General features: G+C 43.1%; 1 protein-coding gene across 3 annotated transcripts in view; it reads left to right on the forward strand.

The window, feature by feature from the left end:
• Positions 1-26,892, forward strand: part of pard3ba (par-3 family cell polarity regulator beta a) — a 206,833-nt gene that overhangs the window by 151,113 nt on the left and 28,828 nt on the right. For all 3 annotated transcript variants that reach the window (XM_026157796.2, XM_026157797.2, XM_080296899.1), the window contains one exon: positions 14,122-14,233. In XM_026157796.2, coding sequence (XP_026013581.2) covers positions 14,122-14,233 — 112 coding nt within the window. The remainder of the gene's footprint in view (positions 1-14,121; positions 14,234-26,892) is intronic.

The raw sequence follows: 26,892 nt of genomic DNA on the forward strand, positions 1-26,892 counted from the left end.
TGGCCATCACCAGTAGGCGGTAGGTGAAGTGTCTTGTCCAAGGACACAACAAGCGAGACTGTCTGAGCCGGGGCTCGAACCGGCAACCTTCCGATTACAAGGCGAACTCCCAACTCTTGAGCCACGATCGCCCGTCGGTATCACATTTATATTGATAAAATGGAATAATTGAATATCCATCATACACATCAACATAACAAATATTAAACAAATATGTTTTTTAAAACCCTGAAACCTAAAAAAAAAAAAACCCTCAGTGACCTTCATTCACCCCATATTACACCACTTGCCTAAAAAAGTACAGCATATAATGTAAGATGGGACAATATCTTTTGTTTTTCTGCTAAATTACTTAAAGTTATTTTCAGTGTAATCACTTCTTTTTTCATGCCCTTAGTTGTTGGCTTTATTTTAAAGTGTTACACTGTTTCCGTATTCCTGTTTTCAGCTGCTGCGCTAAAAGGAGGCAAATAATGCCACATGGTTCATCTCCCTTCTAATCCTATCCCTTGCTTCCTCTGCTCCGGCTTTTCCTCAGCCAACGCTAGCACAGTTTCCACTGGTACCCTCCAGCTCAACAGCATCGATCGCAGTCATTGTTAACCCAGACCCCAACTAATACAGTATAGCAATCTTACTCATGATCCACATGTTTTGTAAAGATTTAATGCCGGATGCTCTTCGTGACTCTACCCTCTCCATTTATCTGGGCTTGGAATTTGCACTAGGAGTACACTGGCTTGGGAACCAGAAAGCTTATGGTACCAAAAATCATGTCTCTTGTCTAAAAATTCAACATTATTCATATTTAGAAAGATTACATGCCTAGTGACGCGCACAAACACAGGGTCCAGGTGCAGCGGTACACTTCCCTGAAAGCATAAGGTTGCCTCTTCTGAGCCCTCTATTCAATTTAATGTTATTTCAATTTCAAGTCACCAGCTGTATCCTTGTCTGTTCATGCTTGGCACTAAAATCATGCAATCTGGATCGGACACCTCTTGACATACATGCAAAACAAATACAACCAGAATTACTAGAGACAGTTTGAGGAGGCCATGGGTGCCATATGATGAATACTGTGATAATTCAAACACTACGTGTTTTTTCTTTCTTTCTTTTAACCATGTGAGGTTGACACCAGTAATGCACTGTACTTCTACTTGAAGCGTTAACTATAGGTCATTATAACAGCTTGAACATTTGATCTACAGTCTCTTGAGATCACCAAAAGCAAGTCAATCTCTATAGACTCGCATGTTAAAATGTCCAACTTTACAGTGGAAAAAAAGGCATGCTTACAAAAACTGTTTAAACTTGATGAATGCTTAAAGTCAGATTATGTGGACACGAGGCGGCTGTAGCTGGTAGCTGTCTGCTGGGGCTTCACCTCTGTTAATTTGAGTCGCTGCACTGGACTTCTCGACGACGTGCCGTTTTTTCGGGGGGATTTTTAATGCAATTGTCTGGCATATAATATGGCTAACTCTGCTTTTAATTTTATTACCAGGCCATCCAAGAAGTTAGTGCTCCCATACAGCCTATGGATGCACCTTGCATTAGCTACCACTCAACATTCTTATCCAATTGTGGTCAGATTTGGCACCAAAAATCCAAATTGGCTTGCCAAAATGCTAACACCGAGCCTTCAGAGTCGGGCTTCACAAACCAATGGCTCACGTCTCATTAGGTCTATCTAATGTCTATCTCATACACTTCTACATGAGTTCAGTCAAGTTTGCCCATTAAAACCTGCCTGTCTGAGATGCTAAGCGTCACTCTAAGCTCACAGTCATTGAATTTTATATTATTGCAGTGCTGGAGCTTGGTTTATGTGCCAATCCAATTGATATCCTAAAACATTTTATTTTTCCAACATGAATGGATCTATATCTATGCGCAAAAATAGGAATTGTGCAAGTCGCAGTGTTTTGAGAGGCATTTAAAGTAGTTTAATAATAAAATGTACTTTAATTTGAGTAAAACGTGTCCTTTGCTGTAATATTTGGATGTCAGAGCCCCTCATTGTTTGTCTAACAAAGGGCCCATGCTTTCAGAAATGCACTGCTTATCAATGTTGTCATTCGTTCCATATTATATATTATTACCGCTGCAGTTTTGAGAACCGTAACTTTCAGCTGCTTTTTGTATTTGAGAGAGGAAAAAAAGGAGAAACTCTAAAGAGGATTGTAATGCAAATTTATCATTTCCCGTATGAAATAATACAGGCCATATTAAAAACTTCCCTCAACTTAAACTCTCTGACAGAAAATTACGATTGACTTGCAAATCAAAAACTAAGCCCCAGACACCCAATCTCATCCAGGGAAGAAAAAAAGAGAGAGAAAGAGAAAGGGATTGGACATGGAAGGGGAGACAGATGGGAAATGGGAAGATGGGACAGACGGAGGGAGAGAGAGACGAGAAAAAGCAGGGAAAGAGGGGAGAAAACGACGGAGCCAAAGTGGAGAGAAAAACACGCCGGGCAGAGTAAATTCGAGAGAGAAGAAGTGACAGAGGAGAGGACGCAGACAAAAGAGGAGGAGGGATAATTAGCCACAGTCTAGCAGCCTGACAGATCTGTTAGACCACTTTAGCTCTTATCCACTAGTGGTGGGTACTTCATTACCAGCCTGTTTTCTCCCTCTACTCTTTCTCCCTCAGTTTCTCTCACACTCGGTGTGTCACATATCCATTCTCGCTTCTCTGTTTTGCTCCTAATGTATATTAGACTTTAGCATTAACATGATGGATGAGAGGAGTCTTCTCTGGCTTGTTAACTCTGTGTGAGAAGGTGTCTGTAGAGACAAAGGGATACAAATAAATGTCTAATAATGTAGTTAGAGGACAGCCATACTGCACATGTTCATAATAATTCAATTAATTCATCTCCATCCTACAAGGTAAACCCCTCGTTCATTTTTTCGCCTTATTTATTGTATTAGTGATCAGTAATAATGAGACAATGTTGGCAAGCTGTCGTATGTCATTGTACTATTAGGAAGTCAATCAGGATATCAAAATAAAGAATGAACTTAATAACAAGTACGGGATGAGGACTACTGGAAGTCTGGCTGCTACTCGTCTGCCCGCTGTCATAGTGCTTCATTTTTCTCATTTATGTGACAGATAGTGACCAACAATGGCCGTTCCAGGCAATAAGGAGGATGGGAGCGGGAATGACATGCGACACAGGTCGATGGCCATCATTAATTTACCCTATGAAATGTAAATCATCTGCAGATACATTCACTCTTTGCTCCTGTTTGAGTAACTGCAGGGCTGCATGTCAAAGTTGAAGCTACAGTATATTTAAAGCTATCTATGATACTTTGTGTGTGATGACACCCTCATCACGTTGACATCAGTGCATGATTAGAACTGCGATAAAAACTTTTAGCGTGAAATGGCCGCTTCCACTTCAGTATGTGTCACAGGGGTTAGCTGATTAATTTTTTAAAGTCGCTCCTTTATGGGGGGAAAAGGGCTCGGTTTGTTTGTTTTACACACGGGACCAATAAGGAGCGTTTCCTTATTTTAACCCAGACATCACACAGAACATACAGTAAAAACAACAGACTGACTTCTCAAAAATCACAAAACACCAGCCTTGTTTTACAAAGCCCTGGTACAGAAGCTATTACAGCCTCAAATGTTTATATAATGCAACTTTATGGTTACGTCTCTACTGTCATGATGACCGTCTGTCATCCAAGAGTGCAAAGACGGCTCACTCTCCGGGCTTTTAAGGGAACAGTATTGTTCTTTTTAAAAGTACTTTAAGAAGTTCACAGTGCAGTAAAAAGCAAGTGCGAAGTGCAGGCTTTTGTTATTAGCTCTGTTGAAACCCATATTTTTTTAGTTAAATGGATCTAATAACTTTTATTTCATTGTTTAATACGTTTAGAAAAAAAAAAACGTTTCGTGAAAAATATCCAGTGAAAACTTTTTGATCACCAGTTTATTTTGTTTCCCCCCCCCAAAAAAACTTGGATATGTTCAAATGTTTTTATGTTGCATGGTTTTTACTGATAAATCATTGAGTTGACCTTAAGACCATGGTTGATGTAAGCTAAATGTTACTGGATTGTTATCATGACCTCAGATCTACAAACTTTTATCAGAATCCATTCAAAACTTTTTGAGCTACTGTGTTTACAAACACGCGAACACATCATGATTAAACATGCAACTATTTTGCTGGTAATAACTGAATGGTAAATGGTAAATGGCCTTTATTTGTATAGCGCTTTACTAGCCCCTAAGGACCCCAAAGCGCTTTACACATCCAGTCATCCACCCATTCACACACACATTCACACACTGGTGATGGCAGCTATATTGTAGCCACAGCTGCCCTGGGGCGCACTGACAGAGGCGAGGCTGCCGGACACTGGCGCCACCGGGCCCTCTGACCACCACCAGTAGGCAACGGGTGAAGTGTCTTGCCCAAGGACACAACGACCGGGGCTCGAACCGGCAACCTTCCGATTACAAGGCGAACTCCCAACTCTTGAGCCACGATCGCCCTAGTTATTATTCAGTAATAACTGAAATGAGTAAAGAAAATCAACAGCCTATTTATGTAAGATAATTCATAATTTTATTGAGGGGGTTATGTTGGTTGGGTCTGATTATTGGGAGGGGGGCATAATCCCCCTGGAAATCACGCCCCTGCGCGAATGCCACCAAAAACATAACCTCCTTTGGGAAGGTTATCAATCGAATCTGAACTATGACAAAACTAGTAGCTATAGAGAGATCTAGCTGTTTGTTTTCAGGTTATCACATACCTGCAGCAACAGACAGTAGAAAGATTCGCAAACGTTTCCAAAGCCTATGAAAGCAGCGGTACGGAGACGAGATCAATAAGGATCTAACAGCTAATAACAAATGTGTCCGTCACTTAAGATGTGTCATTCATAATCTACAGGTTAATAATTAAACCATACCTTGTTACTGAATTCCATGAAAGCGTGAATAGATGCCTCCCCCTTAACTCCTAATAGGATGTGGCAGCTTTAATTAGCAAAGCAACTATCAATACACAGCTGCCGGGGTGAGATTGTGTGTCACATCAAGTGTTTTGTGTCTCTTCCGTGAGTGTTGTGGTAATGTTGAATGAAACAGGGACGAGCTTTAAAGTAAACGTGACCCACGTCTGGATGAAATCGTGTTTGTTACTTACAGGAGAGAACAATTAACTTTCCCAACTGGGACTGTTGTGGAGGGCCGCACCAATAAGCTGAACTGCTACTGTTAGGGCCTCGTTTTAGCCTTAAATGTTACAAACAATGCTACAAATCTCATCTCTGTAAACGGCTTCAGTCACCTGTGTTGTCGTTTTCAGTATGAACTAAAGAGGTATTGTGCGTTTAAGCAGTTTTCCTTTTTGTGATCTAGAGTTGTGGTAATAGACAAGAGTTTTCCTTTAACTACAGTAGCAGCGTCACTGAGATCATATAGTACATACAAAAGGCGCACATGCGCTTTCATAACTGCTTTTCTTTCTCATTTTTTTGGGTAAGTCTGCACATCTGTTAAAACACGTGTTGCTGGTCATGAGGTTGGAACCTCTGTGCCTTTTATTCACACACATAAACGCACACACACAGTCAGAAATAGACGCACACACACAGCCACCCACATGTAATATTTCTGTGAGAAAGCCCAGCGTAACCTAGCAACATTTCTGTGTGTGGTCCAGTGGGTTTTATCCACACAAAATCACAGGTGTAAGCTCGTTTATTGCGTTTGTGTTTCTGTAAGTTGAAGCGCAAGCAGGCCTGCTTCTGACTTTTTAGACCTTCTGCTCCTACAAAGTAGTTCCTTTTTAAGTTGTTGCATGTGAAATTCTTATTAAAACCTCTCAGTTTTAATGATACTTCCCAAAAATATGATTTATAAAGAAATATGAAATCCTTAAGCTAATTTATCTAGTTGATTTTGGAGGTTGGTGTGTATATATATAAATGCTTCGTTGTCATCTGAGACATGCCGGTGCCCCCTCCCCTCAACTTCCTGTCAAGGCCCCTCAGCGGTGGACTTCCAGCACTGTCTCCCTAATTCGCTGTCGGACATTTTCATTAGACCTCCGATGGCAGGTGTGTACGCTGATGAGCGTCGCATTCGATTAGAGCTGTGCTAGAAGCTGACCTGTGGAGAAAAAAGGTTGGCTATGCTTGTCAAATTTTATTAGCCAGGAGGCAGTCTTTGTAGCTGGAGCAAGAAAGATGAGATGAAAGAGGAGTGAGAAAGAACAGGAGGCCAAAGAGCAGAGATGTGAAGGCTCGTGAGGGGTTGTGTCGTAAATTGCGACACTGTGCTAAGAACGGGGAGACGAGGCTAAGTAAACGGCGCGTTGCTGCCGTGGTTGGAGCAGTGGCATGAGGATTACATGCCTCTAGGTTTACCTGACACTGTGGCAAACTGGAATGCTCAAATCACTCCAGACAAGCATGAGTAATTGTTGAAATATTTTAGGAAAAGTGCTACACGCGCTGTTGGATATAGAAATGTTACGTCTTTTTTTTTTTTGGTCCGATAGAGGAAGCAGTTTTATTCTGCTACAGGCGGAAGCAGCGTTAAAGAGGTGCAAAGCAGACTTTATATAATGAGACTGCTCATTAAGACAAATGCTGAAATTTACCTTTTCTGTACAGCAGAAAACAGAAGCAGAAAAATGCAACTTCTTGTGTTCTGCCGAGGATTTTAGCCGCCCGACAGCATCTGCCTGAAGTAGACTTCTAGTTGAAAACAACACTTCATTAGTGTGTACTCCATATTAAGACCTTTGTGTCTTTTTTATTTGTGATCTATCCAAGTCAGGGGTGGGCAATCTCAGTCCATGAGGGCCGGTGTCCCTGCAGGTTTTAGATGTGTCCTCGAACCAACACAGCTGATGTAAATGGCTAAATTAGCTCCTCAACATGTCCTGAAGTTCTCCAGAGGCCTGGTAACGAACTAATCATGTGATTCAGGTGTGTTGACCCAAGGTGAGATCTAAAACCTGCAGGGACACCGGCCCTCGTGGACTGAGATTGCCCACCCCTGATCTAAGCTGTTAAAATGTTTCCCGTTGCTCTGTTCTCTGTGGTCAGTCATAGAGTAAGCAGCCTGTTTTACTGGAGGCTAGTTTCAGATTGTCAGTTAATCAATTTATTGTTATCATTACCACGCGCTTGTCTAACAACAGAAAACAGATGCATGGTGAGTAATGTGTTTGTTGAGCAGGATGCTGGGGGTCATCGAATTAATTTGGACTTCCGAAAACCTTTTTGTTTTTTTTTGTTTTTGGCAGGGGGGCATTGTTGGCTTTTGACATGTATGCATAGGCTGAGCTGTGATCAGTGTAACCAAAAGCATCTTCTTCTCCACCTTATTTAATTTTATTTGTATATTTATAACGTCAAGATATTAAAAAACAATAACCGGTGCTGAATTACTGGATTCTTGAAGAGCCTTAGCACTAGACTAGACTGCCACGGCCTTTGACCTCCGCTGTCTCCATGCCTGTCCAAATAGAGGTGTCGTGGGTAAAGAATAAGATCATGGAAGCAAATTAGCTTTCTCCCAAGTGTGTCTGTGTTCTCCTTTGGGTGAGGACTTAACCCACTGGTGTGGGGCTGGGACTAAAGCAGGGTCATTTGAGCTGGTTAGGCGAACCGACTAAGATGCCTCCTGGATGCCTCATAGGTGAGATGTTTTTTGGCAGAACCAGCCCAGAGGAGACCCTGAGGCTGACCTGAAAATGCTAGCAAGATTACATCTGTATCAGAGCTATCTTCACAGAAGAGAGAGCTTTTTACTGGCGCTCAGACATCCTGGACAGTTGAAAGTGGGTGGGTGTAGAGATTGATTGTTAGCATCTTTCTTAGCATATCAACTTCATTATGGGTTAAAAAAAAAAACAGTCTGAGTTACTCTTGTATGTATTAGTACTCAGTTTCAGGTTTCAGTAAGAATCAGTGTAACTGATAGAAAATGAATGTGTTCCATTGGTTGTGGTTCTTTAGGGCAAAAGTAAAAGGAGGAAAAAACTCTGTTTTTCCGTTGCTTTTAGTTTGGAGCACCAATGAGTTTCTGTCTGAGTCTGTTTCCAATATTTCACCAGGAAGCCAAACATTGATCATGCACTTTGAAGTGTGCTTACCTCCAGCATGCAAGCAGCAAAGAAAAGCCTGCCCGTCTGAGCTCTTTTCCCCCAGTGCGTTGTGTTAAAATCAGCTGGCCCCTGCAAGAAGAAGTCGCCAAACCAGCCGGCGGCAGTGCACACTTCCTAATTAGTCTGCCCTCACACTGGCTAACACCACAGGATAGTTGCTTTTCTCACACATTTTCTCCCGCTTGCTTTCCTATCACCGGTGCTTCTGTTCTCTCGGCCTAGTCCCCCTGTTCGTGCTTTTACTCCTTTTCCAAGTTGCCATCTCAGTCTTTATGTTGCTGTTTACTTCTGCTCTCATTCTGTCGTCTGACGCAGCTTTCATTTCCTGCTACTGTGTCTCATCTTCTCCCTCTCCACTCTCCATCTCCGTCCTCCTCCAGTTTTCCTTCTCACAGCACTGTTAGATCAGTCTGTGTAGTCAGGTACTGTGAAGTATGCATGGGATAAAGTATTTGAACGAGACGTAACTTAAATGATGTCAATTTTCTGTACTTGAGTTGATATGGCAAAATAACACTTTAGACTGCAACAAAGCAATAAATCCATAAAGTATTTACATGTCGGTCACTTAGACTGAACATTAATGTACAAATGGCAGAAAATCACTACAAAACTCTGGTTCCTCACATAATGAGAACCCGTGTCTTTGTTTTAAACCAGTCATTCACCTGTTTTTATTTTTCACTACACAATACTCGCTAACTAAAGAAACATGAGAACACAACAATAGTCTCAACCACTCAATACACCCTCTGTGTGTATTTCTCAGACAGAGAAACCCATTTGATGTGTATTTGCACTCAGAAAGTTCTGCAGAATCCCAACCAACCAACCAACCGACTTATTTCTGCCACTTTTCTGGGTGTGGGTCATAGGACCAGCAGTTTAAACAAGAATGCCCACACCTCCTTTCTCTTTCACCACCTCCCCCACTTTTTCTAGAGACCATCAAGGTGTTCACATAATCTCTCCAGTGTATCCTGGCTCTGGTGCGGGGTCTCCTAGCAGTTGAAGCTCCCCTTGGAGGCAATCAGGAGGCATCGTGGTGCCCAAACCACCACAACTGCCTTCTTCTAATGTGTAGGAGTAGCAGGTCTACTGGGCCCCTTCCAAATGACAGAGCTTTCAGAAAGAGGAGTCCTGTGAAGTAGATGATCATGGGCTTTTGTTACAGTGGGGCAAAAAAGTATTTAGTCAGCCACCGATTGTGCAAGTTCCCCCACTTAAAATGATGACAGAGGTCAGTAATTTGCACCAGAGGTACACTTCAACTGTGAGAGACAGAATGTGGAAAAAAAAATCCATGAATCCACATGGTAGGATTTGTAAAGAATTTATTCGTAAATCAGGGTGGAAAATAAGTATTTGGTCAATAACAAAAATACAACTCAATACTTTGTAACATAACCTTTGTTGGCAATAACAGAGGTCAAACGTTTACTATAGGTCTTTACCAGGTTTGCACACACAGTAGCTGGTATTTTGGCCCATTCCTCCATGCAGATCTTCTCGAGAGCAGTGATGTTTTGGGGCTGTCGCCGAGCAACACGGACTTTCAACTCCCACCACAGATTTTCTATGGGGTTGAGGTCTGGAGACTGGCTAGGCCACTCCAGGACTTTCAAATGCTTCTTACGGAGCCACTCCTTTGTTGCCCGGGCGGTGTGTTTTGGATCATTGTCATGTTGGAAGACCCAGCCTCGTTTCATCTTCAAAGTTCTCACTGATGGAAGGAGGTTTTGGCTCAAAATCTCACGATACATGGCCCCATTCATTCTGTCCTTAACACGGATCAGTCGTCCTGTCCCCTTGGCAGAAAAACAGCCCCATAGCATGATGTTTCCACCCCCATGCTTCACAGTAGGTATGGTGTTCTTGGGATGCAACTCAGTATTCTTCTTCCTCCAAACACGACGAGTTGAGTTTATACCAAAAAGTTCTACTTTGGTTTCATCTGACCACATGACATTGTTTGTGGACAGGTGTCTTTTATACAGATGATGAGTTCAAACAGGTGCCATTCATACAGGTAACGAGTGGGGGACAGAAAAGCTTCTTACAGAAGACGTTACAGGTCTGTGAGAGCCAGAGATTTTCCTTGTTTGAGGTGACCAAATACTTATTTTCCACCCTGATTTACGAATAAATTCTTTACAAATCCTACCATGTGAATTCATGGATTTTTTTTTCACATTCTGTCTCTCACAGTTGAAGTGTACCTCTGGTGCAAATTACTGACCTCTGTCATCATTTTAAGTGGGGGAACTTGCACAATCGGTGGCTGACTAAATACTTTTTTGCCCCACTGTACCTTACCTGGATTGAGACCCCAATCTGGAGCCAGATCTGGGAAGAGTGCCTGGTGGCTAGGGGTACAGTAGGCTTAGCCTGAACAAGCCACATGGACCAGGACTTACGTGGATCAAGCCGCAGCCCTCGGTGGACCCATCCCCGGTTCCGAAAATTGTTTCTGCAAATGTACCTATGTAAATTTAAAGTCAACCTTAAAGTTGGCCACCATTCTTCATTTTTTGTCTGCTTATGATTTTTTGCACTGCTGCTAAGGTTCCTCGTGGATCGCTCCATAGAAGTCCCCGTTTAAACAGAGACCCTATGATTTAAATTTCATGTTAGAAAAGAGAATGAAGGCACTGTGAGCCAAATGTTCTCTCTGCTCTTTTAGGATGTTACAGTAGAACTCCCCAGTGACAGTCTGACACTTTGAATGTCAGAAAAATGATATTCATGCTTGTTGTGTTATTATGAACCTTGCCTCAGGAGAGTGCAGGCTTTTCCACTGAAGACTGCCATTCGGTCTATGTTGTAGCAGCACAGAGAGCTCACAGCAGCTGTGAAATCATAAACGTCCGTGTGGTCAGATCAGGACTTCCAGGATGGGATCCAAATGTAGCAGGAGCACTGGGTGTGGAGCAGCACTTCACAAGGACTCAAGCTTCAAGGGCCAAATTTAATTTGGGAATGTTTCTTCAGTTTCCTTTCCTTTCTTTCTTTCTTTGTAAGAAAAAAGGCAGTCGAAGTCATTTGAGTAATGCTAGGCAACAGTACATGATGGGCGAGGCTGAGTGACTTTTCAAATAACCACAGTCGCAGTGTTGCTTCTCTAATTAAGCCATAAATAATAGAAAAGTTCATAAAAGGTTTTCCCAGATTACTTCAAATCTGAGGAATGCCAGCCCTGTTTCTCAACTGGAGGGTAACTCATTTCAGTGCCTTGATGTCATTAACAGTCCTGTGTCACATTAGAGAAAAACTGTGCTCGCTAAGGCTTAGAACAACTGAGCTGAATGGCTCTGGCCTCGGGCCGGCAGACTGCAGCAGTTATTAGCTGCTGATGACAACGGGGTAGCTTACCTGTCCGTCTCTTTTAACACACGTATATAGGACAGGACAAGCAAATGTGCGTGAGTGTACAGCCACTCATTAATCCCTCTGAACCTCTTCTTTCACTGTTTGGAAAGCAGCCTGCTCGAATTGTCAGCCCATCAAACCGCTACTTCGCAAACCTCCAGCCTCTCCTGCACCCCCCCCACCCATCCACCCTCATCTAATGTTTTATCCAGAATCAGCGTCTGTCTTCAGCCATTAATATGATAATATTTGGCGTTGTCAGTGATGGAGGCCGCAGCATAATGAGATAATTACAGTGTTGTTTCATTTGGAGAGCGACACGCACGCTCAATCAAAATGGCAGGCCTAATTACGGGCCCAGGGATTGGCTAATGGGATCGCTAGAAGAGGGGTGGCATGAAAAGGGAAAAAAAAAAGTCTTAACTTGGCCGTGTGCATTTATTCTCCACGGGTCTGTTTGTTTGTGTGTTTGCGTGATGGGCGGCAGAGGGTAAGACTACTAAAAAGCTAGCAGTAAGTGAATAAAAAGAAAAATGCAAGAGATGAAGTGTGAATATCTTAATAGCAAGGTTGTCTGTGGGACACTTGGGGGGGAAACTGAGATGAGTATTGATTAACTGTGCATTGAAACCAGCCATTAAACCAATCTGAAGAAGCAACAATTAGTGCGGTACTGGGAGTAATGCCGCCTCCGATATCCATCTTCATAAAACGGAAGCATCTGCGCTGGCGTTTCATAACAGCACGGAAACTTTCGGAAAGTTCTTTTCCTCATGGCAGCAAGTTAGGATCGAGTTTTGCGCCCGTTGACAGGGACTCGTTGGCAGAGGACGCACGCGCGCACAGAACAACGACAACAACAGTGTGCACACCAACATACTGACACGGGAGTGTGTGTGTGTGTGTGTCTGTTTAGGCATCTTTGTGGGGACCAAAAATTGGAATGTTACCATACTTGTGAGGACCAAACATCACTTATGAGGACACAAGTGCCGGTCGTCACGAGTTTGAAGGCATTTTTGAGACTTAAAATGTGGTTTTAGTGTCAGTGTTACAGTTAGGTTATGGTTAATTTTAGGCTGAGGGTTAGGATTAGGTATTCATTTTTGATGGTTAGGGTTAGGGTAAGCGGCTAGCGAAAGCATTATGTCAATTAGATGTCCTCACTGCGATATCAAAACGAGAATGTGTGTGTGTGAGAGAGAGAGACTCGGCTTTCTCTCCCCCTTAAGTTGAAGACATGTATACCCAGGCACAATCACATTGTCACTGTGTGTCCCGCATACCAAATTATAAGGATCAATCACCCATTTGTACATTACAGATATTTGGTGTACACACACACACACACACACACACACACACACACACACACACGTGTCTCAGCCTGATTTTCTAATTAAAGGCAGGGTCACAAGAGAGACTTAAACACGTAATCTATGTACTTCACTAATGAACCTCTGCCTCTCGCGCGCACTCTCCCTCTCTCCTTTGCTCGGGTTTGGTCTAATGGTCTGCCTGGAGGTCAGACCATTAGACGGCGTTACACACGTGTAATAAAGGGTGCGTGGGAGTTTTGTCGGACAAAAAGGTTGGCCTCGCGAGGCTGCTGAGGGCATTCGAGTTTTACAGATGTGTGGGGTGGTTTTGAAGGAAAGTTGCTCTTCCTATTCTGTTTTTCCCTCCCGAGTTTGAACACCTTCTCAAGGCGTGTATCTCCCGAGGACATAGAAATGGCAAACGAACTGCATATCAGTGTCAATATTAGATACCCGTTCCCGCTGCAGCCAGTAAACACAGATAAACGACAGCACTGTGTCGCACTTTGGTAGCACATCCCGAAGGATTGTGCTCGCTCAGGCGCAAACCGTCTGTTGCCTTTGGTGTGCGCGCGTCCTCACGCTTGTTTGTGTGCGCCCGACTCTGTAGTGCCAGGTGTGTGAGGCTTATCTGGCATTAAGGTCCAGTGAGCATGATGATGTTTCTCTTTAAGTTTTGTCCCCATTCTGTCTCGTTCATATCTCCTCGCTGGCAGTCGCTTGCACTTTTGTGGGGCCTATGTATTCTTCTTTTTTGTTTTTTGCCTTTTGGTGACCTCTAGGTCGGGTTCGGCCTCACCTTTTGGGTGGTTGATTTGTCTGTATCTGAATCCGGGATGGCACCTCGTTGCTCTTTGTGACATCAGAGTGAAAAGACAAAAAACGTGAAATGTTTCAGCTCCGTTTCTCTCCGCTGCGGTTTTATCTGTCAGCTGAAGAAAGTTCAACAGAGGCACTGATGTCTTTGTGGATATTTTCTGTCTTGCCCGTCAGTCTTCCTGTGCAGTCAGGGCTTGTCATCATGAAGCCAAAGAACATCGGCGGCTTTAACAAAAGATTAAGCTGAATATGTTCCACCTGCCTTCTTGCTTCACTTCTGAATTCCCACCTGTGTTGGATGCTCGGCTCTTCATCCTGCAAAGGAGATTTAAAAAAAAAAAGATTTATTTATTTTTTGTCTTATTTTGTTTAGTTTTTTTTTTGTTGCTTCTCTCCATAATAGTGTGTGTTTGCGATTATTAACCCTTCCTGTTGTGCTCGTCTCTGCAGTGATCAGCGTCTCCATGGAATGCGCAGGGAGTACACGCAAGCCCGAGCCGCCCCGGGTTACGAGGAGCTAGACGCCGCACGGCGCCGAATCCTGGAGTATGATCCAAACCGGGTGAGTGTGCGTGCTTTTTTTGGGGGTGTTGTAGTTGGTTTAAACTGGACACCAGTTTAAAAGATGGTGAAATGAAGAGTGTATGTCAGTGTGTGCTTCTTTCCAAAGCACTCCTGAGAGACCACTGTGTTTTCCCGTGTGTTGTTCTCAGGCTGATTTCAGCTTCTTGTTAACATTTGAGGGGCCTGTGTGCCATCGAGGAGCTGCCCGCTTTCCTCTTCATTTGGTATATGGAGAGATCTATTAGACTGGTGACATTTCCATCCCACCTTTCTTTTAGCTCCGCTTTATCTCTTTCTTTTGTTTCCTATTGCTTTTCCTTCTCTCCACCCCTCACCCCCCCTTTTCTGTTCTACAAAGGCCTGAAATCCCTGATTGTTGCCTCTCCCAACCAGACTGCACTGCTAAATGTCCCTGAACCTGTATTGATCCGGCCTGAGGAATCATTTCATTTACCTCTGTACACTCCTAAACTCGGCATACTCGCCATGGAAATCAATAGCCATTTATAAAGCATTTTAAAAAGGGATTTTTTTAATAGCAAGCCCAAAGATGCAGAAAATCACACTTTGATCCAAATCAGAATCGCCGAATCTCGCCACGGCATTTCCACTGAGCGAGATTTGGCTTTCATTAGGTAACGCGAGGAGAGAAGCAGAGGCATCTGGGAAATATGGATTTACTGACCGCATCGCCGCAACAAAATCGTCTGATACAACCGGCCTCCCGCCGCGTTCACGTCCTCACTTGTTGTAGTCTGTGTCTATTGAGCAATGAAGCCCCGTGAACCAGTCTTCATTAGGCACTCTCAGACACACGCCACAGTAGCTGTCTCTGAGGCCCGAGGGGCTTTGTCACTCATTACGCATCCCTATGCAGCATGTGTTTCTGCCTCGGATCACCGTGACTCAGTCGGTACCCAAACTCTGATGCAATTAAAGTGCAGCAAGCATGAGGTGCAACCTCTGATCAGTTTGTTGTTTTTTTTACCCAAAAAGAAGACAGCGGTGTCCACAGCAGAAACCAGCAGTGGCTTTCTCCCCTGAGGAGACTGATAATGAAACACTGCACTTACCAGCACACACACACACGTAGTGCGAATAGACACAGGAAAACATCAAGGAAATTCTAGTGGGAACATAAAAAAAGAAGATATTGGCAGGATATTTTGATTCATAACATGATGATATATAACTACATTCACAGACATCGATTAAGCTTTTATGGAGTATATTGCTTGAGTGCTTAGTTCTTATATTTCTTTCTTTCAAGTTCAGATCTATCAGAAACCCCTTTCCTCGCACTCAGACGTACGGCTGTTTGCACAGATTTCCTGCACTCTGCTTTAACCTCTCCTTTGCACTGAAGTTGCTTCTGTTTGCTCATGAAACTTCTGCTCTCTGATTTTCCTCCTTTTCTTTTTGTGGCACACAGGTTATGTTTGATGGCTGAGTGGTTAGAGCGCATGTCAAACAGGTACCTCCCCCAGAGGAGCGGGTTTCTGCTTCAGTCACTGCTCTTCCCCTGCATCGCTCGTCCAATCTGTAATATAATTCAGTATCCAGTAAAGGTGAAAAACTTAACATAATACTCTTTGGTTTAATAATTAACCAAACTTCAGTACAATCACAGAGACGGTGTGTTTGGCCAATGGAAATGTTCTGTTAGAGATGTAAGATTATCCAAAGTAGACTAAATTATCGAGTAAAGACAATAATGTATTCCCATTAGTTTATGGGACTTGATTTAATCTACTCCAGAGAACACCTCAGTAACCGCTTTAAGTTTCATTTTGTACAAATCTCTTTTATTTTAAATCTAAATCTAAATTCACTGTTTTGAGAAAACAAAAGAATTATCCTCCACTTTAAAATACCAGCATGAGACAAGTGTAAGACATAATTAAGCCCTGTTGTGTTTGTGTTGTTCACTTTCGGGAGCTGAAAAAAGTTGATCAGCAGTCCTTATGTCATGTGATCATCGGGATATATGAAGTGGGAATCACCAGACATCTCACAATACGATGTCAGCTATTACATTTGCACTCAGCACCGTCCGGTTCTATAGTAATATTACTAAAGCCAGCTGAGTCGAGTTCTCTCGAGTTGTTCTCATTGACAAAGTCTGTATTTATAAATTTGACTGCAATTATTTTAAAACTTTGGACAACGTCTCTGAGAGTGATGGCAGTCATTCCAAGTCCGGCTGCAACTGTTTGCAGAAAGGTTGCAACCTGTGCAATCACCTTGTGGTCAAAAGTGTGCAACACCCTGAAAGTCTGGGCAGCCATTCAGTCACCACGAGTTGCGATTGTTCACAGAACATGAAATAAATTACAATCACCGTCCAGCCACCAGTTTAGTTTTATTTCTTTGTTTATTTCAGTAGCTGTAGGGAGCTCGCTGTCCTATCATTAGTTGTGTGACTGAGCCGTTAGCTTGCTCTGAATTAGGCGTAAGCTTTGTCAAGCTAACCGCGTCCAGCGTTGGGTAGTTTTTTGGTTGAGATGATGAGTCTGCTCAGTTCCCGGAATAATAACTAAATAATTAATAATAAAATATCAATATTTGGTGTCCCTGTGTTGATACATTATTGCCATACACCGCTATTGCAGTTCCATGCTATCTCAGAACCCCCACCCCTCCCCCTTCAGGATATTGCTGCACATTCACCTTCTTACCTTACTTTCTCTCTCGATGGTATGGGGCGAGCATAAATACAGAGCGCTTGAGCGTGGCACTCACTCGCTTACAATGGCCTTGTTTTATCAGCCTTTTAGTTGCCACCACTTCTACCATGCCACGCTGCTCTTTTATACTCGGCCCTTTTCTGCAGCCTTGAATGGTTAAAAAGGCTTTCCAAGCTCTCCGCACAAGGCCAGGAGCACACATCTCCTTCTGTCAGCTGTGTGTGTGTTAGAAAGAGAAGATAAGTGTGTCTGTGTGAGTGTGTCTGGGTACCACACTAACCTAAACGGACATAAACAAAAGCAGGAATCAAAGACTATGGTTACAATATCTATTCGTGTCTTTGTTTATTGTAGTTTTTCCCAGCGTGCACGGTTTAGAGGTGGAGTTCATCGCGCGGGTCTGTGTCACTGCCTTTGTGTGTATATGTGAGCACGCCCATGCGGTTAAATCTGGTCTTCAAAAAGGGCTTCGTGTCGCTTTCTCATTTCTTTCCTCCAACCCTGCTTCCTCTGTGTTCCTGTCTGTCTATCTGTCTCTAATTTGACCCGTCCTCCATGTTCCCTGTCTGTGGATAGGTCACACTTGTAATTATGCCAATCACACTGTCCCCACTCTCTCTGTTTTCTCCGTATGCTAATGATAGGCTCCCTTTAATGTCTTGATGGCCAATTAAGCCACAAAAGTACACGAGAAGTTTCTTTTTTTAGACTTCTTTGTTCTGTAAGATCAGTCAGCTGTTGCAGAGACTTCTCTTGACATGGTTGTTTATTATAGTTCGATAAAGGCAATAATATATCAGCTTAACTCGCCGCGCTGCACATGGGCTTATAAATTTGTTGACTCCGCTTGTTGCTACGACACCACTGATGACATCATAATCTAATGATCTAATATTCAAGTGGATTTTGGCGTAAAGCTCTGACTGTGTTGTGTGACATTCAGTTTTGTGATGTGGTGAGACTTGAGCTTTCTAGCACGAGACTGTGAAAGTCCTACTTCAGCTTGTGTAACAACTCAGTTTAAGCGGCCTAATGTTGGATCGGATCTTCGGGTGTGTTTGGGTTGGTTTCAACACTCTTTTTGTCTGATTGTTTTAGGGTGGAGGTAAATGACATGGTTGTTGCACTTGTATTTTAGTCATTTTACTTTGATTATCCTCCAATTTCCTATCTTGTTTCCTTCTCGTTTGCTCTCGTTCTTTCTTGCTCGACATTGCCATGCATTGTTAAGGACTGTCACCTCACAGCATTTGGTTTCAGTATCTTCAGTTTTAGGGGTTTTATTGGTTTTACAGATGATTCCAATTTAAAGTATGTCGTACATGTCGCTAATAAACAAGCAACACAGTCACAAGCACGTCTGAATAATGAAAAACTTATGGAAGAAGAAGAACATTATTAAATTAGTTAAAAATGAATGCTGGATAACTGGTATGATAAGAGGGTATAAAAACAGAGCGCTCACTGTGTAACAGTTTGAGCAGCTCGTTGCCGACATTATAAATGTAACCGCACAGTTGGCTACATCAAAACGAGAAACTCATTTTAAGAAATTCATTACTATAAAAGTAGAACAGTGAAAGTGCATCGGTCAGCTCTAGATTTGCTCGGATTAGTTCTCCACACTCTGGACTCTCTGATTAGCTCAGCTATGGTTGTCCGTCTGTTCCACACAGCCAGCAACACGCCCGGTTTTCGTCATATCTATATGTGCGCACATCCTCTGCACACACGCCATAATTCACACCATGATGGAAAAACCTTTTTTGACAAAAATCATGAAACATGAGATGATGGGGGTTTATTTAAAAACATTTTACGGGAAACTTTTAAAATGCCAGATGATAAAATATGAGACGCTTGGTGGCTCCAGTGTTTAAGTGAATGGAAAAGTGGTTTGTAGTCTAAAGCACTTTGAGTGTTTGAGTACAAAAGCCAGTCCATGTCTAGTTCTCTCTTTTTGTCCTCACTCGTTCTCCCTTTTGGCCTATTTGTTTGCCCCCTAGTGGTTCTTTTTGGATGTCCTACAAAGTCTACAGCTGGTGCACTGACCCAGACCGCTTATTCACCTCAGTGTCTTTTTTCTCTCTGTCAGGTTTATTATAATGGAAATGTACATTATAGTGTATGTGACCATGCCAAAATGAATGGTAACGCAGCGTGCCAGAATCCTGTTTGCCCAGTCTAACAAAGACACACGGGCACACATACAGGAGGCGCACACACCCATACACGTACGCAGGAACTCGTGCATCTTATCTTCAACTCGTTACCCTGTGAATCATAAACAACAGCGGCAGCACATGTGACACCTTAATGAACACAGAAGTCCCCGAAAACCACACTCGCGACTACACACTCGGAGTCATTATGAAACACACACGGAAAAACGCTCGCACAAGTCCAGATACGACTTGTCATCCATTGCGCAGCTGCTTTTTTCTTTTTTTTGTTTTTGTACTTCTCTCTAATGTTGTGTGCACGGACATCCATCACCTTGATGATATTTTAATGTCACATCCTCAGGCTGTCTCAATCTCTCCCCCTCTCTCACTTTTCCCTCTCCCTCCCACACGTCGGCCATCACTTCATAAATAAACCCCCACATCATTAAGTAAACACGCACCAGCCTGTCACGGTGATAGATGGCGTACACACACACTTGCGCGCGCACACACTCGTTCGTGGACGTGTGCGCACACGCATTCAGGCGCTGGTGATGTGCGAGGGCCTCTTCATGCCCACAGGCACAAGCCCCCAGTGGTTTTTGTGCCCATAGTCCTAATGATCTTCACCAGTGAGATGATCTAAAAGCTTACTTTTAGGGGGGAGAAAAAGCACCTCGTTCTAAGAAATAAAGTCAATGGCAGTTGTCAAAGTGTTGCGTTAACAGACTTGCAACTGTATCTGCAGGTTCTGTATCTGTGGGCTGATGTGTAGTTTATTTACTGGAGGCTCCCACTGTGCCTCACTCACTGTCCATCACAGCTTTCACCTGACAAGCGCACGCTCTTACCGCACACCCTGTGCTATGAACAACTCTGGCCCGCTCTCTCACTCGTCCCGCTGTTCGCCTGCTGCTGGAGACGCTGTGATGAAGGCCTGCAGAAACCTGCTTCTAAACACACAAGGGGGAAGGAGGCCCGAGGGAGCAAATGAATGAGGGAGAGGATGTGAGAGGAGGAGGAGAGTGGCAGCAGGGAAGTGACGGCGCAAGAGAGAACTTTTTTATTTTTATGAAAAACAAAAAGGAACTAAAACTAAGAACATGACAAAGCTGCAGAGCAGAGTCAGAGAGGCTTAAAGAAGCTCCTTAGGGGGAAAATGGGAAGGATGAAAAATAGGACATCTAATAGGAGGGTCTGGATTGGCACGACGAGGAGACAGATGGGATAGAGGAACTGACAGACACATGGAGGCATTGACATAAAAGACTAAAGAATTTGAGCTAAAGAGGAGAATGAAGAAACGATGGTTTGACAGTGTAAAGTGTAGCCTGCGCGGTCTTAGTTGTTAGAGATTTAAACAAGCATCCGCCCTGCTGTAGTGTCCTTGAGCTTTATCTTTACTCCATCTCTAAATTTTCCATTAGGGATGCATTAATGCTCGGAAGTTCCTCTAAATTCATATTTCAGTGCGTTTTCCTGCCACAGCACACGGATTTGTTTTGGAAATGATTTGTCATGTTCTCCTTCTGAGAGGAAAATCACTGCGTAAAGGGAAGAAATAAAAATAAATGACAGAGAGCGTATACATTTTGGCTTATGGCCAATCAAAACATTTCATTTGGAATAAAGCGGTAAACACGGTCGTTCTGTCAGGCTGATGGTGGCGCTGGCCTCCAGCCGACCAACAACCCAGAAAAAACCCACAAAATTAATTTAGATTAAAAAAACCTCTTGTGTGAGCATTTTCTCACCAACTCCTTATTCAAAATGATCCTTATTTTAAAAAACAAAACAAAAGAAAAGGCTCTTGAGTGGAAAAGTGAACCAGGAACAGTCAGTTTCGAGTTTTAATAGGGATCGTCCTGGAATTCCGACCACAGTTTTCTATGAGAGCAACAAACCATTAACGTTGCACATATACAGCAAGGGATAATGTAGCTTACTATAATTAGTGAACATAGATCGACTGACATCAGTTAAGCATCAGCTGAAAGTCACTTTTAACCTTTATATCTGGTTGTTGCCAACCTTTCCAGGCTTGCAGTTTAACTGCTATAGTCTTTGTGTTAAGAAAAAAAACTAATTTCCTGATGTCTAAGCTCAACGGGGGTCAATTCAGGCTTTTTTTGGCCGCCAGGCTTATAAATCACTGGTTAAAGTCCTGTCTTCTATAACGCTGCTGACAAATTGTTGTATTTCCTTGGCTTGTAACCTAAAGTATAATGTGTCTTTGCCCCCCTGCTGTCTCAGCTGTCAGTCGAACACGCACAACAGCCGCCCACTCAGAGGTCCAGAGGCTTTTCTTCCTCTCAGTAATAATAATACACACACATATATATATAAACCTCATTTTCACATCCCTTTTTTTAAAGCTGGACTTTAATAGAAGGCTAGGAATGAAGTCTCCTTGCTCAGCAGAACAAGGGAGCGGTTGTGTAATGCATGAGGCAGTGTGGTTGTCAAAGCTTTGTTTTCATCCCATGCGTGCAGTCTCTCTGCCTCTCCTTCTTGCTCGGCTCTGTACTGGTCAGTTAATTAGAAACATTTCAGGTAAAATATTAGAAATGTCGGTTTGTAAAGAAAAGAGAGGGTGAACGAGGCTGAGATGCTAGTTTGTGCATGTTGGAGAAGGTGAGCAAGTGAGAGCGCGAGCAGCTGGTCCGGGGGTGTTTCTCGGAAGGAGGCTGCACTAATGTTAGACTAATGTTAGTGTTAATCAGGTTAGCATATGCCCTGTGCGTGTGCGCATGTGTGTGTGAGTTTGTGCTGTTCCTGCACCTGCACTGTGAAAATGAGGAAACAGAGAAGAAGTCTGGACGCAATAAAAAATGATGTGGTCCCTCCCAGGTTTAAAATTAGGTAAATAAATATAACCTGAATGACCAACAACACACGGCATATTACAACTCATCGGTATTTATTCAGCAAAAGCTAAGCTAACAGCTTGTAGAACCACTGTTACCAGTAATAACATGGATTCATCATGTTCTGTGTGAATTCACCAGTATCTCCCATCATATTGAGGAATTGTGGCCCCACCACATCCGGGCAATTGTTTAAATACAGATTTTTTTTATGCTGTCAATCAAGCTGAGCTCTGGGCTTTGGGATTCGTTCCTTTTTTCAACCATTCTGTTGCAGATTTGCTGCAGTGTTTGGCTACAAAACGCACCCAAATCATCACCCCTCCACCTCCATGCTTAACAGTTTCTGTGAGGTGTTTATGCTGATATCACAGCCAGACATGTCCACTTTGGTCTCATCTGTTAAATGGACACTGCTCTAGAAAGCTTATGGTCTGTTCAACACTTCCAGATAAGTGACACTTCTTACATTTAAACATTTAACATTCTAGCTGGCACCTGGAGAGCCTGAAAAGTGTCTACTACACATCAGAACACTCCCTTACCCTGTCGGTGATGCCAAAGAAATTAATGATTCTTCAGAGTAAGCAGTGCAGCATATTAGCTTAACACAAGAATCAGATCAGTACACAGTACTGGTGGATACTTGAAGGCAAAATCTCAGTGTGCAGTCAGATCGGTCCATCCCGAGCATAAACCTCCTGAACGTGTACACATTTAATCACAGTGCACTGCACAATAATTACTAAGGAAACAAATGCATAAACTGCACAGAAGCCAACATGCACATATGTATGAACACCCGCTCAGTCACATTTTATTACCGACTTTTAAGAGGTAACATGCCACAAACACATAAAACCCACACAGCTCACAATCAACCATGCAAAAGAAACAAGTCTAGACACGCATAAGCAGGCAAACACACACACACACTCACAATCATCATCAAAGGGCTGCAAACCTCAGCTTTGGCCAGACTGAAGCTGTTTTCAGAGTTCATTTCACTGCAGGAGGCTGCAGCCAAATCCAGGCTGGCAGCGAACACACAAAACTTTTTGAGGAGAATCCCATAATTCAGTAATTACAAGACATGCAGTCTTCTCATCCTGGTTTCCTTTTAACCCCCTCTGAGATCACTCTCGCACCCTTAAACGTAAAACACACTCTAGATTTTCTGTTATACACACACACGCCCGTCTTATCCTGTACAACAGTTGAGCCCTGCGCTGATTAAAGAGTGCCTGTTGGTCCCTAACTCTAACTGTGGACCAGGCTGCTATTCTGGCTCATAAAATTACACAGGCCCCACCACAAGTTAGTGTTTGGATCACGCAGCCCAGAATAACATCGAACAAGCTACTGTGCCCAGCTACTGGAAAACAGACCGAACAGGATGAAATGACAGAGGAGAAATGACTCGGGAGGCGAGGCTTACAGGAGACTGTTCTTTGTTAATGCAGGGCTTGATGTGATAATTATAAAGGGAAGGATGTGCTGCAGAGATTGCCCCTTCTTACAAGCCATTTAGTCCAGCTTTCAGCCTTGTCAGATCGTTTTATTCCTTTCCACTGAGGTGAGATAATTCACTGGTTTGCAATGCAAATGTGATTGCCGGTTGCACTTATACCATGAGCTCTTCCAGAACAAGGAATTATCGGGAAATTGTGATTCATGAATATTCTGCAAACAAGTAAAATTGAACTGTTTCCAGTTAAAAGTCATCTTTACCAGCCCCCAGAAGGTCACGGGGACATTAGGGGAGGACAGTACGTACTTGCAAAATGTTAGCATGTTAGCTTTTTGACAGAGTACATCAGCTTGAAAAAGGCTGTTGATTTTCCATTGTGATCCCCTTGCAAAAGCAAAGGGGAAAAAAGACTACTGTGGAGCAATTATCTCTCCATCCCATAATCTGCATGTAAAAGATGAATGCTGCCAATGTTATATCACACTCTGGTTTGTGGACCACCACCTTAAAGCTTCAAGCAGGAAAAAGGATGTCCAACAGCTAACACTAGCTAGATTGGTTAGCAAGGTGCATCAGTAGATATGGGTTCAATGCACAGACACACAGTTAAATGGTAGCATGCAAATGAAAAATAAGATTTTTCCTGTGAAATTAACTGCAGCAAATCATAGTTATTATGCAATGATTGCAATAAAAATGCCTCTTAAGGCACCAAGCCGAGCAAACACTTTGCAGCCTAGCCGTCACCTCTCTGTCCCTCAAAATGTCCATGCCTGTGTTTGTATTAGGGCTTACCTTTAGGTCTTAATCCAAGATAAATGAGTGGGTTATGTAATATCTCATACCTTGTATAATTATGGGAAAAAAAAGTTGGAAAACTCTTTTTCTTTGCTCTGGTTTATCCAAATTCCCATTAGGCCTCGCACAATCGGCATGCTCATTCGGTGCTCTTTCTGAAATTTCACAGTCTGAGCAGGTCAGCGGGTGTTGTGTATTGTTTGACATCGTCCGCTTTCTTGGCCATTGCTTGCTTGGTACACATATGAGCACTCCCTGTTCCAGCATCTCCGAAGCGCACCGACTCAGACTCGAGCACCGGCTGAACTTCTGTTCACACTCCTGGGAGACAAAGACAAGAGTTGAACAGCTCGTTCCAGCATTATGTTTCTACCCGCTGCTATCAAGAATTCTCACACACACGTATAACACCTTTCTCCCGCTTTTCTCCCTACAAAGTCACAATGAGTGATTCCATCCACGGACGACTCCTCCTCTGTCCTTGTCTCTCCAGCGCATCCCTGAGGCTCCACGTTTCCCTCTCGCTTCTTTTTTTGTTTTAAGTCACTTCATTCCAATGCTGCACAGCAACCGGGTGATTTTTTTTTTCTTTTCTTTTTTCCCCCTCCCTCTCTCCCGCTTCTCCATCTGGGCCAGCAAAGGCCTACAGGGACTTATTTGGTGTCTGTCTTTATCCCCACAGCTCGTCTGTGGCCTACGGGCAAACTGCAGAGTGTGATCTGTCTGCGAGCTGATAAAAATCTCCCGTTCTCCTCAGTGCTCGTGCCCACTCTCACTTCAAAGCACTTCACCGCGCTATGTTTAGATTTAAGAAGATGGAGTTTCGACAGGGTCAGCTACGTGTTTGTGTTGTCTCCGCTGAGGTCACATTTCCGCCGTCGTTTTAAATCATGACACCATTCCTCTCAAAGGTGCCAATGTGCACAATGGGCATTTTTGTTGTAGTACCTGCATTTTCAAGGTAATGTCAAGTTCTTACAGTTTTTTTTTCTTTTTATATTTCAAGCTTTTACCTCTAAAAAAGGAGGCATTAGATGCAGGCACTTGTTGTTCATAAAGTCATATTTCTATAGAGGAATCTAAAAGGATAAGCGTGATTTATTTCATCACTTAAGGCTCTGAGCGTCTTCCTAATTGACTTTTAAATCAAGTGGCTGGAACACTAAACAGGCCACTTCATCACTCCCCTTCCACCCAAAAATCTGGGGTTTTGTGCATTGTCTGTACTTCACAAAGAAAATTGCTGCCAGCAGTGAGCTGGGAGGCGAAAGGGACATCATGGGCCAAGAGGATGCAGTGCTGGCAAACATCTGCAAGTACTGCACTCTGCAGAGGAAATTGCTTCTTTGCTAAATTTCCAGAGAGAGTTAGAGGGAGTTGGCTTCTAGGTAGCTTCTGCTAAAGCTCCATCATACAAGGAGCAATGTTTTTTGGGGGGGAAAAACACTCTTCTGTGGATTTTTCCAATCCCATTAATTGTTTTTGGAACTAAAAAAAATCTGGAAAAGCCTGGACAAAATATAAGAAAGAAAAATGCACGTAGAGATACATCAGGATAAACGAGTTTTTGGGTTTTGTTTTTTCTAAACTGACCCCTTCAAACCACTGCAGTAATCCTCTTCTTTAAAGGTCCTGAAGTTGGCAGGGCTTGCATCAAAGCATCTGAAGGTCAAACAGATCAACCTCACGACATTTTCAGCAGGCCATTGGAGAGCATGAGTAGCTGGATGCAATCATCAAAGACTCCGTCGCCGGCGGTGGCGTCAACCCCCACATCTAAAAATCTGTGACCGGACGGAGAAAACAACAGAGGACTGTTTAACGCATGCTGTGGAGATGATGCCTTCTCAGAGCACAAACGCATGACTCAGCACAGCTGGACGGGGAACTGGCAGAGTGATGCTGCTGTTTTTGTTTTTTTTTAAAAACCTGGTTTGAACTTTAAGGCTGTTTCTAGACTTGTGCGCACTCTCTGGTTACATCACAGGGGGAAAAATCTGTTTCTTACACACATGAAGACATGCCTTTTGGAGGCGTCATAGCCTGGAAAGAGGGGACACAAACCATCTGCACACACACATACACATACACACTTGCAGGGGTATTTGGATGTTATTTCAATGAACAGTGGGAGGCTAACAGAACCGCAGAGGAAGACAGGAGCAGGGACACGGCCCCAGTAAATAAACAACGCCCCATGGCCACTGCCATGGCCACACACACTAACACACATGGAACAGGTTTAGGATCCATGTTGAATGAAGATAGGTGTGACAGCAAAGCACACCAACATGTAAGTTCCCATTCTAAAGTCAAAGGCTCCTTTCCAGAGGTTACTGGAACTGGAACTTACTGATTTGGTTTAGCAAAACATCTTAATATATTGTTAATGCTACAGTCACACAAGGGGAAAGCAGTGGTTGAAGGCTGTTGCACAGCCAAATTTGTTGTAATCTCATTGCCTTTGAGCTTCAAAGACAGACTAGGTCTTCTTCAGAGTGACGTTTTTGCATCAAGACAGCATTAAAACATCAATAAGTTAGTGTGCTATCAGTTTTAAATTGACTGGGGCTACGTTAATGATGAATTGTTATGAATCTTCAAAAATCAGAAAGCTGTTCCTGTCTGCATATGCAGAAATTCGCATTAACTACTCGCATTCAGAGTCC

This window comes from Astatotilapia calliptera, chromosome 23 (genome assembly GCF_964374335.1).
Source record: "Astatotilapia calliptera chromosome 23, fAstCal68.1, whole genome shotgun sequence".
Lineage (NCBI taxonomy): Eukaryota > Metazoa > Chordata > Actinopteri > Cichliformes > Cichlidae > Astatotilapia > Astatotilapia calliptera.